Source organism: Dama dama, chromosome 12 (genome assembly GCF_033118175.1).
Source record: "Dama dama isolate Ldn47 chromosome 12, ASM3311817v1, whole genome shotgun sequence".
NCBI classification, from domain to species: Eukaryota; Metazoa; Chordata; class Mammalia; order Artiodactyla; family Cervidae; genus Dama; species Dama dama.
Genome location: NC_083692.1, coordinates 31,010,042 through 31,022,670, shown reverse-complemented (window position 1 = coordinate 31,022,670; position 12,629 = coordinate 31,010,042). Strand labels below are relative to the sequence as shown.

Here is a 12,629-nt window from a genome sequence, read left to right as displayed (position 1 = left end):
TCCATTGGAGACTTTTGTCAGTCTCCTAAAACAGGAGTAGTCTCAGAAAACATAGCTTCACCCTTTCAAGCATCTGCTATAATTGAACTGAGACAATATCAACTCTTGCTCTACCCCCTTTTGAGGTAATATAAATAATACTGATTTCTGTCATTACATTATGTATTTATTAATTCCTTTACCCACAACTTCCCTTCCCCATTCTTTCCATTTATACCCATATTTTTCCACTTCTGGAAAGGACATTAGGTTTGGCCACTGTGCTGGTCTAGATTGCAGACAGCAATACTAGTCTACCATATATCTCCCCTCAGCCCACCTCCCTTAAAATAGGGCGAGGTGATAATAGGTGCAAAACTAGTGGGCTATTTGCTACCAGGGAATACAGATACATTCACTGTTAATTCCAATTTTGCCAGATGGAGTGAAGGTAAAATCTACCCCCATCAGGCCTTTAGAAATTCTGACAAGATGTTTAAAAGCATAGTTTCTTGCTTAAAAATGACCCCTATTTCTAGTACTTATAATTGCAGGTGTGTTTCTGTGACCACTGCATCGGGTAGGAAAAAAAAAGTTGAGATGATGTGAGGAAGAAGGAAAGAGAAAGTATAATGATTTTACCAGCATCATCCTTCCTTAGTAAGAAGTGCATAGTCATATCAGCATCCTTCCCCTGTCCCCAGATCCACCAGAAAAATAGACGTCTATCCATCGGGGACACTCTTTTTAGCTCCACTCATGTTCAGTGAGTGTGAGCACACTCAGAAAGACGTGTAAGCCAGACCCCAGACTGTCATGATTCTATCTCCCCCTGTTTTAGACAACCAATGTTTTGATTGCCCACTCCAATTCTCTATCAAACTACTACTCTGAAAAGGATAGTTTCCTGTCCATTGTTGCACAGTATGGCTGTAAAGCATGTTCCTTGGTCTGAAGAAATAACCATCAACTGTCCAAGTTGGTGTCATATCTTCAGTTCCAGCTCTTTTATAGCACTATGTGCATTTGCATTTACACTGGATAAGTAAATCCCAGTCCAGGGTCAGTATCTATTCCTGTCAGAACCTATTTGTAGCTCCCCAGGGCTACCAGCCTCAGTCTGACTTGCCAGCTATGTTCAGGGCCTTCCCACAGGGAAATCTGCCACACAGCCATCTGCAGTCTCTGTCTCTTTTGCTGGCAGATGGAACAGTGCTTATTGGCATTTTGTACCTAAGAGGGTGCAAGAGGAATATCTCTAGATTCAGCCTATCTCTGCATTGCTATAGACCCCCAATGTCCACCTATTTTATAGACGCAGGTGGCCACCTTAAGTGAACATATGGGCCTATCTGCTTGTCTATTTCAATCACCTTCCAAAATTGAAAGCGAGTTCAGATGGGCATCAACGTGCCCTACTTTAATATACCCACCAATTTCCATAGGGCTGTGCCCCATATGGACATCATTTTAACAGGTCAGGTTTTCATCCTTCTCCTGTCTGACCATATGGCAAGCAGGAACAGTAGATGAAGGTTTCTAATTATTATCAGAGTAACACACCAGAGAACTCACCACATGTTGTTCCTCAGGTCCCAAGGTCCCTAGCTGGTCTGCCTTCTTCTCTGAACCTTTCAGTCTCTTATGTGTATTTTATATGTAATATCCAGAGGGTTTGGCTATACTTAGTATGAAATAGGGAGAAATGAGTCCTGGAACCAAAGAATTAAAGACATTCAGTCATCTGTAAACCTGGAGAAGGGCGTGGCAACCCACTGCAGTATTCTTGCCTAGAGAATTCCATGGACAGAGGAGCCCGAGGGACTGCAGTCCTTGGGGGTCACAAAGAGTTGGACACAACTGAGTGACTAAGCACAGCAGAATCATCTGTAAGAGAGGACATCACTTTCTAAATATCCTCATACACAGGAACCAGCAGAGACTGAGTGTGCAAAAGATTTGTTTGGTGGCAGACTGACTTCTGATATGATTGCTGAACGACAAGGACACTCAAACTTCACCCAAATGCAAGAACTAAATTGGACTTCATCATCCATCAGGTACAATCATTTTAGTATATGATATTTGATATTATGAGGGCTTCCTTGGCAGCTCAGTGGTAAAGAATCCATTCGACAAGCAGATGTGGGTTCAATCCATGAGTCAGGGATATCCCCTAGAGTAGGAACTGGCAACCCACTTTGGTATTCTTGCCTGGGAAGTCCTGGCACAGAGGAGCCTGGCAGTCGCAAGGACAATGAGGTTGCAAGTTTCAGACATGACCAAACAACAGCAATTTGATATTATAATTAAATGTGTAGTCATTATTATTTTTGTAAGGTTTATAATTTATACATCTTATCCAAATACAGCCAGTAATTCAGAAAATCGACTACCCTACTTCACAATCTCATATTAACTTTACCATCTTTGAAATGCATTAATAACTTTTATTATCACACATTATGATTAAAGATGTCATCAAGCTCTTTCTAAGACTTTATATTTCTATTTTATTTTATAACCAAGTTTTTAAAATGGGAACATACTATGTTTGCTCCTCACATTGTATCACTCTAATCCAGCATTATCTGGCTTTCACTGCTAGCATTCCTCTGATGCTGTTCTCATGAATGTTTTCATTGTTAGATAATGATAATGGTTAATAAATCCTTTTCTCTTCTTTTTTCTATTCTGTACTCTTCATAGGCAGATATCTTCAGCCGCTGTTTTAATTTATGATGAACCCCTAATTTAGCCCGAACCTGGGCTCCTCATTTGAATATTTGCTCCCTAGATAGCATCGAGGAAATAACATTCTCCTGTTGTTGCCCAAGCCAGAAATCTAAGGTCCACTTCTCTCTCTCCTTTGTCCATTTTTAATTAATCACTACATTCTACAGAGTCTGTGTCTTAAGTATGTGTCATAGTTCCCTCTACCTTCTTTCCATAGTCATTGTCATTGTCCTAGATTGGAGAATTGCCTATTTTAGAAACTATTGTTTTTTGTCTCATATAACCTTACCTGCAAGTCCATCTATTATCCATACTGCTTACTACAATGCAGATTTTATCAGATCACTTCCCTTCTCAACATCGTTCAGTGGCTTTCCACCGTAGAGAGAATAAAATTTTAAATCTCTTTGTATGACATGGGAGGCCCTTTCATAACCAATCCATTTTTATCTCTTGTAATCATTACCTTTACTGCACCATAACTCTTTATACTCCAGAAATTCTAAAATATTCTATTCCTTAATCTCAGTCACAAAATTCTGTTTCATGTTTCTGCCTTTGCTTGCGGCTGTTTCACTGCCGGGAACTCTTTCTTGCCTGACAGAAGCCCCAAATTCTCCAAGTCTCATTTTAAGATCTTTCTCCCCAGTGAAGTCATTTCTGACTTCCCCAAATAGGTTTTTCTTTCCCTAAAATGCCGTTATACCTAATCATATTGTGGCAATTTTCCTTTTTTTATTATATTATCCCATTTCTTGAGTGCATGGACAGTGTCTTTCATATTTGTAGACTTTCTAAACACATTGTCTGCACTTAGGAAATACCTAATGAAAACATGTTGAAAGAATAAGAAACTTACTAATGGATAAAGTATGTTATAATTATAACTTAAGAGTTGAGGATTTAAAGATGTGGTTAGGCTTTTGTGCAGCAAAGGAAACCATCAACAAAATGAAAAGACAACCTACTGAATGCGTAAAATTATTTGCAAATTATATGACCAACAAGGGGTTACTATCCAAAATATATAAACAGTTCATACAATTCAATGTTAAAAAAAAAACCTGATTAAAAATGGGCAGAAGATCTGAACTGACATTTTTACAAAACTAACATATGACCCAGCAATTCTATTCCCAGGCATTCATCTGGAAAAAAAAATACTAATTAAAAAAATATATGCACCCTATGTTCATAGCAGCATTATTTACAATTGCCAAGATATGCAAGCAGCCTAAATGGTCATAAACAGATGATACGTAAGATGTAGTATAAATATGTACAATGGAATAGTACTCAGCCACAAAAGAGAACAGAATTGTGTCATTTGCAGCAACATAGGTGGAGGGTATCACGCTAAGTGAAAATAAGTCAGACAGAGAACGACAAATACTGTGTGATATCACTTGCACATGATCTAAAAAATAAAACTAGTGGATATAACAAAAAAAAGACTCTCAGATACAAAGAATAAACCTGTGGTTATTGGGGAGAGGGAACGGGGGAGCAAGATAGGGGTTGGAGAGTGAGCTACATATAGCCTGTATAAAATAAATAAGCTACAAGAATATAATGTACAACAAAGGGAATATGGCCAATATTTTATAATAACTGTGAATGGAGTGTAATCTTTAAAAATTGTAAACCACTATGTTGTACATCTAAAATTTATATAAATTTGTACATCAACTATACCTCAATTTAGAAAAGAAATAAATGAAATAAATTTGTATATCTTAAAAAAAGGAGGAATCAGAGCAAGGTGATTTAGCTTTATGCTCTTCTTCATAGCTCAAATGAAGGTATAATAGTTTTAAAGCTATCAACTAGGAATCAAGCATTCTGACTAATTATCAAAACATCCTTATAAGGTGGAATGCCATAAAAGTTTTCAGGAGATTACACAGAAAACTGTTTTCAAAGACCTTACCTACTTTCTCCTTTTCTTTCCCATCCCAAACCCCTTCCTGGCATTTCAGAAATAATCTGTTTCATATATATCCTCTACAGTTTACAACTGAAAATCTTTTGGATTATCGTTATCAACTTCACTATGATTTCATGAGCACATATGTGAATTTATAAAGAAATTGGATGTTTCTTTTGTGATAGTGCTGTTTATGTGGTAATAGACATTTCTTAAGTCAATGAAATTCTGTGTCATTTTTCTTACACATATACCCAACAAAAATATGTATTTATCTGATCATTTGATCCATACATTTTATATTATGGCAATTCTTTTTCATAGAATTTGTCAGACTAATTTTTCAAATGGCTTTGGTATTACATGTGAGAGATTTCACCAGTATAATATGCCTATTAAAGTTATAATTGTATTTACTCTGTCTCAATTCAGAACTGTGGATTTGATTCCAGTTGACCAGTTTAGAAATGTGTGTAATGTGAATCTACAGAACAATAATCTTACCTCATTCAGTGGATTAATCTATCTGCCTAATGTGAAGGTGAGCCACTCACAAATTTTCTTTTTTTCTTTTAAGATATCCAGTGCAGGTTGTAATCTTCTTTACTTTGGACTAAAATGTATATTCATGTCATTAAAGAAAATAAATTATTTTTCCTAAAGCATTTTTTCACCAAGAAAAAAAGTATTACTTCCCAAAGTGATTTCAAATGACCTTAATTTTTGTTTTCATTTATTTTTATTAGTTGGAGGCTAATTACTTTACAATATTGTAGTAGTTTTTGCCATACATTGACATGAATCAGCCATGGATTTACATGTGTTCCCCATCCCGATCCCCCCTCCCACCTCCCTCCCCATCCCATCCCCCTGGGTCTTCCCAGTGCACCAACCCTGAGCACTTGTCTCATGCATCCAACCTGGGCTGGTGATCTGTTTCACACTTGATAGTATACTTGTTTCAATGCTATTCTCTCAGAACATCCCACCCTCGCCTTCTCCCACAGAGTCCAAAAATCTGTTCTATACATCTGTGTCTCTTTTTCTGTTTTGCATATAGGATTATCGTTACCATCTTTTAAAATTCCATATATATGTGTTAGTATACTGTACTGGTGTTTATCTTTCTGGCTTACTTCACTCTGTATAATGGGCTCCAGTTTCATCCATCTCATTAGAACTGATTCAAATGTATTCTTTTTAATAGCTGAGTAATATTCCATGGTGTATATGTACCACAGCTTTCTTATCCATTCGTCTGCTGATGGGCATCTAGGTTTCTTCTATGTCCTGGCTATTATAAACAGTGCTGTGATGAACATTGGGGTATACGTGTCTCTTTCAGATCTGGTTTCCTCAGTGTGTATGCCCAGCAGTGGGATTGCTGGGTCAAATGACCTCAATTTTATGTGATTGTCTTATAAGCAGTGAATCTTCCTCTCTAAAAGGAGATGGGATCGAAAGCTGCCTCTGTCGTGAGCGAAGTTGGAGGGCACTGTGGTTCTCAAAGCAGCCTCATTGCCTCCTGTCCTATAGCTTTGAGACATCTACTAAGGCCTTTTAAACTTAGGGAAATAACAATCTCTCCAACTAAAGAGTTATTTCATCTAAATAAAGAAGTCAGGAATACAGATTGAGAAAATTGAGCAGCTTTCTAGGGTCTCCATTACTTTGTCTGAAATGGTGTCATTTCTCAGCATGTCAAATAATAAAAAACACTTTCAAAGTCAAATCCAGACAATTTGGGACATAAAAATTTGTCATTGTTAACACTAATATATTAAATTATGTTGTATAGTCCAAGTTTTATCCATAGCATCTTAATAGTTTTTAGGATGGTGATAACCTCAAACCAAAGATATATATACAGCATCATTCATATTTTAATAGCTGGGTAATCATGGATTCTTTCTGTAGGTGTTATGCCTAAACTATAACCATATTGAATCAATTATACCCCGACTAAAGCCTCAGACTCACTTGACCAGTAGACAACTGCTCTACCAGAAAGTGCCTTCAAGTGGCTATGGGCAGCAAGGAACTTCAAAAATAAACAGGTATTATTCTTTTTTTACAACTATAAATAATTTTGGTTGGGAATTTTAAAAGCAGTTAGTCATATCAATGCCAGTAGTAACATACATTTAGCTTATTTAATGGAGAAGGCAACGGCAACCCACTCCAGTACTCTTGCCTGGAGAATCCCAGAGATGGCGGGGCCTGGTGGGCTGCCATCTCTAGGGTCACACAGAGTCGGACACGACTGACGCGACTTAGCAGCAGCAGCAGTTTATTTAATACTTAATAGCTGCCTAGCAAAAGTAAACTTTGTAAATAAAAAGATACCAAAATACTCCTTTGTTATTGTTTTTTCCCTGCTTTTTCCATTTCATACCCATATTGTAAAAAAAATGAAAAAAGTAAAAGAAAAAATCTTGTATGTTTAAGGACTGTGGGTTTTTGGGTTTTTTTTGAGATACAATTCACATACCATAACACTTACCCTTTATGTACAATTCAGCATTAGTCATGAGGGAAATGCAAATTAAAACCACAATATGATACTTCTTTAACTCCATTAGAATGGCTGTAATAAAAAATGTAGACATCTAAGTGTGAAATTCCTGAGTCAACTTCTTAAGAAACTGCCACACTCTTTTCCAAAGCGGTTGTACCAAATTCTATTACCAAAAAAAGTTTTGAGGGTTCTAATTTCCCCACATCCTCACCAACATTTGTCTACATTTTTTATTACAGCCATCCTAATGGAGTTAAAGAAGTATCTTACTGTGGTTTTAATTTGCATTTCCCTTATGACTAATGTTGAGCAGCTTTTCATATGCTTATTAGTCATTATTTTATCTTATTTGGTGACTGCCTGTTTAAATATTTTGCTTATTTTTCAGTTATGCTGTTTGGTTTATTATTATTAAATTCATCAAATATTCTGGATACAACACCTTTATCAAATAAATGATTTACAAGTTTTTCTCTAAATGTGTGGCTTGTCTTTATGTTTTCTTAAATGATATCTTTTAAAAGAATTTTAATTTTGATAAAGTCCAATTTATCAAATTTTTCTTTTACAGATTATGATGTTGTTGTACCTAAGAACTCTTTGGCTAACCTAAGGTTACAAAGATTTTCTCATGATTTCTTCAAAAAAATTTTTTTCTCTTACATTCAGGACTATAATCCATTTTGAGTTTATTTTTGTATATATTGTGAGGTAAAATGTGAGGGCTAAATCGAATAGCCTTGGTAACTTTGTTGAAAATCAATTGACTATAACTGTAGAAGTTTACTTCTGGACTCTTAATTCTATTCCATTGATCTGTGAGTCTGCCCTTTTGCGAGTTCCAGACTGGTTTGATTACTGCAGCTTTATAAGTTTTGAAATCAGAAAATGTAAGCCCTCCAACCTTGCTCTTTTCAAAGATTATTTTAGATATTCTGGGTTGTTTGCTTTTCCTCTTAAATGCTATGATGAGATGGTTATTTTCTGGAGAAAAAGAAAAGGGAGAAAACCTGCTAGACTTTGATAGAGATTGAATTGATTCTACTAATCAATTTTGGGAGTACTACTGTCTTAGTAGTAATAGTCTTCTACTGTGTGGACATGAGATTTTTTTCTATTCATTTAGATCGTTATCTCAGCAATGTTTTGTAGTCTTCTGTGTATACATTTTGCACTCCTTTTGTTAATTTTTCTGAAGTATTTTATCTTTTTATAATTTATGAACAAAGTCTTAATTTCATTCTCAGTTATTACAGATGTATAGATATTCAGTTGATTTTTGTATATTAATCTTTTACCCTTTATCTTCATGAATTAATTTATTGGTACAATGATAGTTTTTGTTTTGTTTTGTTTTGTTTTGTTTGGTGGATTCCTTCAGATTTTCTAATTACAAGATCATGTCATCTGAGAATAAAGACAGTTTTACCAATTCCTTTCCAATCTAGATTTGTTGCTGTTCAGTTGCTCAGATGTGTCAGACTCTTTGCAACCCCATGGCCTGCAGCACACCAGGCTTCCCTGTCCTTCACCATCTACCAGAGCTTGCTCAAACTCATGTTCATTGAGTCAGTGATGCCATCCAACCATCTCATCCTCTGTCGTCCCCTTCTCCTGCCTTCAATCTTTCGCAGCATCAGGGTCTTTTCTAATGAGTCGACTCTTCACATCAGGTGGCCAAAGTATTGGAGGTTCAGCTTCAGCATCAGCCCTTCCAATGAATATTCAGGATTGATTTCCTTTAGGATTGACTGGTTTGATCTCCTTGCTGTCCAAGGGACTCTTAAGAGTCTTCTCCAACACTACAGTTCAAAAAGCATCAATTCTTCAGTGCTTGTCCTTCTTTATGGTCCAACTCTCACATCCATACATGACTACTGGAGAAACCATAGCTTTGACTAGATGGACCTTTGTTGACAGAGTAATGTCTGTACTTTTTAATACCCTGTCAAGGTTTGTTATAGCTTTTCTTCCAAGGAGCAAGTGTCTTTTAATTTCATGGCTGCAGTCACCATCTGTAGTGATTTTGGAGCCAAAGAAAATAAAGTCTGTCACTATTTTTTTTCTTTTTCTTGCCTGATTGTGCTAGCTGTTGCTTTTATTCTGAGTAACTCTTTCTGTATTTCTTTGTTCTTTATCATATAAATAACTGATTTTAAAGAAGAAAAAGTATTATTATATGAATTATAAAGGCAGAATATTATAGCTTAATTTGCTCTATTAGTAAATTCATTCTTTTTCTTCAATTTATAGTAAGTACATAATAAACTCAGAGAAGGCAATGGCAACCCACTCCAGTACTCTTGCCTGGAAAATCCCATGGATGGAGGAGCCTGGTAGGCTACAGTCCATGGGGTCGCAAAGAGTCGGACGTGACTGAGCAACTTCACTTTCACTTTTCACTTTCATGCACTGGAGAAGGAAATGGCAACCCACTCCAGTGTTCTTGCCTGGAGAATCCCAGGGACGGGAGCCTGGTGGGCTGCCGTCTATGGGGTCACAGAGTCGGACATGACTGACATGACTTAGCAGCAGCATAATAAACTGCCTTTTTATGTTTATACAAACAGCTAGTTTGAAATTAAGTTTATGGGCCAAATTGACATTTGTGTTTCAGAGATACAACGAGCAGTGAAAATTTGCCTCCAATAATGAACAGTTTAGAAGTTCTTCATTTGGGCTACAATGGAATTTGTAATTTGATTCAGCTACAACTTAACAGACTAAGAAATTTAAAATTCCTCTTTCTTCAGGGTGAGTAGCAACTCTGTTAATGTGTAAGTCTTTATTATTAAAAACTGACTTGATTATCATCCTATTTTGAAAGAAGATTAAGCATCACTATTAGAACAGATTCATTGACAAAGATATTTGAGTAATTATAAATGGGTTTATCTTGAGTTATTTATATAAATAATGTAAATGCAATATTCTCGGGCTATAAAAGACTGCATTCTAGCTCACCAAAGCACATGCATTTTTTTATCCAGTATGAATGACATACTAAGGGCTGGGACTGGAATGGTGTCTTGGTGTCAGTGGGAAGGGTGAGTAAAGGGGGAATCCAAAAGGTCATTTAAAAGAAGTAAATATTAGGACTTAGTGATTAAATATACAAGGAGAGAAAAATAGTTCAGGATGTTTTCATGCTTTCATTAAGACATAGGAGGCAGGAGGGGGGATCGGGATGGGGAACACATGTAAATCCATGGCTGATTCATGTCAATGTATGGCAAAAACCACTACAATATTGTAAAGTAATTAGCCTCCAACTAATAAAAATAAATGGGAAAAAAAAAAGACAGTGGCAAGCAAATTTCTAAAGCTAGGGAGAGGATAGTGTTGTGACCACTCTGAGACATAAAAATGGAAACTTTTTCAAGTAGTGGTACTGGACTACAGATCAGAACTGGAGATGTATAGTTTAGAATTATCCCAGTGGAGGTGATAGGTCAAGTCATAGTATATGTGCTTATTAGGAAATAATGATAGAAGAGAAAGAATGAAACACCAAAAAGACATGTAGAGACACAACTCCCCCCACTACCTCTCAGTAATTCCCTTCCACACCCCATTCCCAGCATTAAGAAGGCGGGGGAAAAAAGAACCAGCAGAGGAGTCATTAAGAAATTTTGAAAGAAAACCAAGAAATACAAACTCTCGATGTCAGGAGAAAAAGGGTGATTGACCAAAGTCAAATGATGAAAAGAATGTGGCCTGTGAAAAGAATATTGGATGTAGACAAATATTGGATTCAACAAAAAGGAGACCACTGGTAACCTTCAGAGTATCAGATTTGGAAGTGTGGGAAATTATTGGATAGGCAGTAAAAACAATAGACAGAGGTTAGAGGCTGCATGTTCAAGGAACTTGTCCTTGAAAAAATGGTAAGAAATGGTAGCTAGTGAAATTATGAGCGTATTTGAAGGTTTGTAAAGAGGTCAGTTAGGTTAAAGACACAGAACAGGAGGAGATAAAAAATTCTAAGGTCAGTCTAAAGGGAGAAGAGGTCAAAAGCTATAGAGAAGTACAGAAATGTGGGCAGTAATAAGATAAGGTTATATCAGATATATCAGGTTATATCAGGATATATCTGAGAGTTAATGAACCTACATTTCACCTGCTGCATTAAATTTGCTAAGATGGTGGAAAAGTCTTTAGGGAAAGGGCAGGGTGTGGCTGTAGGGAAGCAAGTTAGATTCTTAAGGACTAAGAGCTAAATTTATCTAAAATGTAACTATCTAGTTAAATAAGTGGGAATTTTCAAAGAGTGGCAAATTCCACTAGTCTTAGAAATGTAAGATCCCTGAAACCACATTTAGCATTGTTGTTTTAGAATTCTCTTTCTTAAATATGTTTAATGAGCATTCTAAAGTGAATAATTCATTCTAAAGTGAATGCTACTGTAGATATTATTCAACACTTAAAGCTATCTCATGTGATTTTTATACCACTGGATTTAAAATATTAAAGTGACAGTCCAAATACATAATTTTTTGAAAGTGATATACAACTGAGTCATTTTTCTTAATCTGACTTAATAGACTTTTTTTCATTTATAAGTAAGGCACTGGTAATGTTTCAATTTAACTGATTTAATTCTGTGAGAAATTTTATTGAAGGTTATGATGTTATCAATTTCTCTAAAGAATAAAATAAAATAAGATAAATTTCCCATATTTCATCCATTCTGAAACACCCCCTTTAATATTTTAACATCTTGAAATCAGGTGGTATCTTAATTGATGGCATAGTTTATCTAGCTGAGCTTTTTTTCCCTTTCTTAGTATACACAAAATATTGACATATCTTATCAATTGTTGGCATCTTAAATTCTATGAAATATGTTAAATTACAAAGAGAAGAACTCCAAGAAAGTGGGATGACATATTCAATAATGTATTAGTTTTCTAGGACTGCCATAGGACAAAGTACCACAGACTGGATGATTTCAACAACAAAAGTTTATTTCCTCACAGTTCTTGATTAAGATGTCCAAGATTAAGATGTCAGCAGGGTTGGTCACTTCTGTGGCCTCTCTTCTTGACTTGTAATTGTACTCTGTATCTTCGCATGGTCTTCCCCTCTGTGTCTATGTCCTAATCTCCTCTTCATATAAAGACACCAGTGATACTGGATTAGTGCTCACCTAATGACCTCATTTATTTAACATTAGTTACCTCTTTAAAGACCCAAATACAGTCACATTCTGAGGGACTAGGGATTAGGACTTCAACATATAAATATGAGGAGACACAATTCAGTCCAATAATAAACAAGGAAGATAAATAGTGGGCAAAAGACAGAATGGCATAGTAGTAGCAGCAGCACTGTAAAAGGTCTAAGTTATGCCTAGTGTTGCTACCTTTATGTCATTCAGCAAGACAATTTCTCTGATGCTCAGTTTTCTGATGATTAAAAAATGATAATATTTTCCCTGTCCTAATTTGAGAATCTAATAGAAATAAA

The 12,629-nt window shown here is 35.9% G+C and overlaps 1 protein-coding gene across 1 annotated transcript in view; it reads left to right on the top strand.

The window, feature by feature from the left end:
• LRRC9 (leucine rich repeat containing 9) overlaps positions 1-12,629 on the top strand; it is a 104,179-nt gene that overhangs the window by 74,743 nt on the left and 16,807 nt on the right. The window contains exons 23-26 of the mRNA XM_061158365.1: positions 1,909-2,039; positions 5,075-5,183; positions 6,560-6,699; positions 9,778-9,914. Coding sequence (XP_061014348.1) covers positions 1,909-2,039; positions 5,075-5,183; positions 6,560-6,699; positions 9,778-9,914 — 517 coding nt within the window. The remainder of the gene's footprint in view (positions 1-1,908; positions 2,040-5,074; positions 5,184-6,559; positions 6,700-9,777; positions 9,915-12,629) is intronic.